This window comes from Pteropus vampyrus, unplaced genomic scaffold (genome assembly GCF_000151845.1).
Source record: "Pteropus vampyrus isolate Shadow unplaced genomic scaffold, Pvam_2.0 Scaffold443, whole genome shotgun sequence".
Lineage (NCBI taxonomy): Eukaryota > Metazoa > Chordata > Mammalia > Chiroptera > Pteropodidae > Pteropus > Pteropus vampyrus.
In genome coordinates, this window is record NW_011889224.1 from 158834 (window position 1) to 161188 (window position 2355).

The window sequence follows — 2355 nt, forward strand, 5'->3', positions numbered from 1 at the left end:
TTTCCCAGGGTCAAAACGGAGAATCATGGGCAGTGATTTGCCCCCTCCTGCAGCTGTGCAGCTCTGCTTCGAGAACCTGAATGCATCCTGTGTCAAAATTTCCTACTCACCTGGACCCCGCCTGATTCTGTACACAGTGTTCAGCTTTGGATCTTGGCTGGCTGTATTTGGAAACCTCTTAGTGATGATTTCCATTCTTCATTTCAAGCAGCTACACTCTCCAACCAACCTTTTGATCGCCTCCCTGGCCTGTGCTGACTTCTTGGTGGGAGTGACTGTGATGCCCTTCAGTGCAGTGAGGTCCGTGGAAGGCTGCTGGTACTTTGGGGAGAGTTACTGTAAATTTCACTCTTGTTTCGATGGGTCATTCTGCTATGCTTCCATCTTCCACTTATGTTTCATTTCTCTGGATAGATATATTGCAGTCAGCGACCCTCTGCTCTATCCAACCAGATTCACCATATCTATTTCTGTCATGTGTATTGCCTTCTCCTGGCTCTTTTCCATTATTTATAATTTTACCCTTCTTAGCACAGGTGCAAATGAAGTTGGGCTGGAGGAACTAGTCAGTGCTCTCACCTGTGTGGGAGGCTGTCAAGGTGCAGTGAATCAAAGTTGGGTATTGGTAAATTTTCTATTATTTTTCATACCCACGCTTTTGATGATCATTGTTTACTCCAAGATTTTCCTCATCGCTAAACAACAGGCTAGAAAAATGGAAAGTATGAGCAATAAAACTGTGGGATCATCAGATAGCTACAAAGACAGAGTGGCCAGGAGGGAGAGAAAAGCAGCAAGAACACTGGGCATCACAGTGATCGCATTTCTGGTTTCATGGTTGCCATACTTCATTGATTCAATAATTGATGCCTTCGTAGGTTTCATCACACCCACATATATTTTTGAAATATTAGCTTGGATTGTATACTATAACTCAGCAATGAACCCCTTGATTTATGCTTTATTTTATCCTTGGTTTCGAAAAGCCATGAAGCTAATCGTCACTGGTCAAGTTTTAAGAGAAAATTCCTCAACAATAAATTTATTGTCAGAGTAGATTCTGGTTTTAGACAGGGAGGACACTGAAAATAGATTCTCAATGGACTCACAATGGGGAAAACATTGATCATAAATATGCAAGATCTTATTAGGTAAAATAAATGAATTATGCTTCAGTTTTGACCCAAACACTTAAATTCAGGTTCAATGTTCTTTGGTAAATATAACATTAATCTGATTGTAATGGAAATAATGCATGTAGCCTTGGAGCCAGACACGCCTGGATTGCAGTACCAACTCTGACATTTAACACTGTGATCTTAGGTTGCTTTGTTCCCTCTGGCCTCATTATATTTCTCTGGTTAATAACTCCTCTTGTAGTAGTCTTGAAAAATGTAAAATAATATGTAAAGTATCTAGTATATACTCATGATCTAAATCTTGCCTTTTATTATTTTATATCTTGTCTCAGCTGCTTTGCAATATTTTTCTATTAAAATGTAAATGGAACTAAGATATTTATTTAGAGAAGTGGAGGCCCCTTGCTCAGAGAGGATAAAGGAGTGAGCATATGCTGTCGGGTGTTCAGATTTGCCCATCCCAAACTGTGATTTCAGAGTCACTTAAAAAAAGTCACGAGATAGAGCTATTAACTGTAATATTAATTGAGTTATTTGGGAATAACTATAATATCAATTTACAATTGGAAAGGTAACTAGCATCATAAGAACATTCATATACTCAGTGAGCTTCATACTGTTAAGGCTAAAATTACATTAGAGTTCAGAAGTTGTACCAGTTAACATACATTTAAGGTAGAGTTTTAAGATTGTTATTCTTATTTTGTTATGTTACTTTATTTTGAAATATATTTATTCTTATTCAATTCAATTGCACCTTGTTTCAAAAATTATGGACAGGGACTTCAAGGATACACAAAAAGCAAAGCTTAAAAATGTGTTCAAAAAAAGAAAGAAAACTAAAATGAAGGAGATAAAATGAAGCTAAGACAGAGTCTAGAAAATGTAGTCTGACCCACAAACTTGGTTCCAAAGCACAAAGGGAAATAATTAATTATGTAATCCATAGTGGATAAACCAAGTCAGTTATTTCAGAGAATTGTTCTTGGTAGTCAGACTGGAGCATGCTGTATTTCCCATGAACGATAAATGGCTTGATTCTATTCTCTTAGCTTTTACACAAGAAGACATCAATTATTTTAAAGTCCGATTATTATTTTGGGGGGCTGGAGTAAAGATATATCTAACATTTCTTGCTTGTTTAATTTCTAACTGATATAAATGAACATTATGTATTAGCACATAATTTCTATCACACAAATTGCTTTGAATTGGT

The 2355-nt window shown here is 36.7% G+C and overlaps 1 protein-coding gene across 1 annotated transcript; it reads left to right on the forward strand.

Moving 5' to 3' along the window:
- Positions 1–25: 25 nt before the first annotated feature.
- Positions 26–1057, forward strand: LOC105306512 (trace amine-associated receptor 7a-like). The gene has a single exon (XM_011381553.1). The coding sequence runs from the start codon at positions 26–28 to the stop codon at positions 1055–1057; it is 1032 nt and encodes a 343-aa protein (XP_011379855.1).
- Positions 1058–2355: the final 1298 nt, after the last annotated feature.

Coding starts and splice junctions, on each gene's coding strand:
- LOC105306512 (XM_011381553.1), top strand. CDS start 26: ATGGGCAGTGATTTGCCCCCTCCTGCAGCTGTGCAGCTCTGCTTCGAG.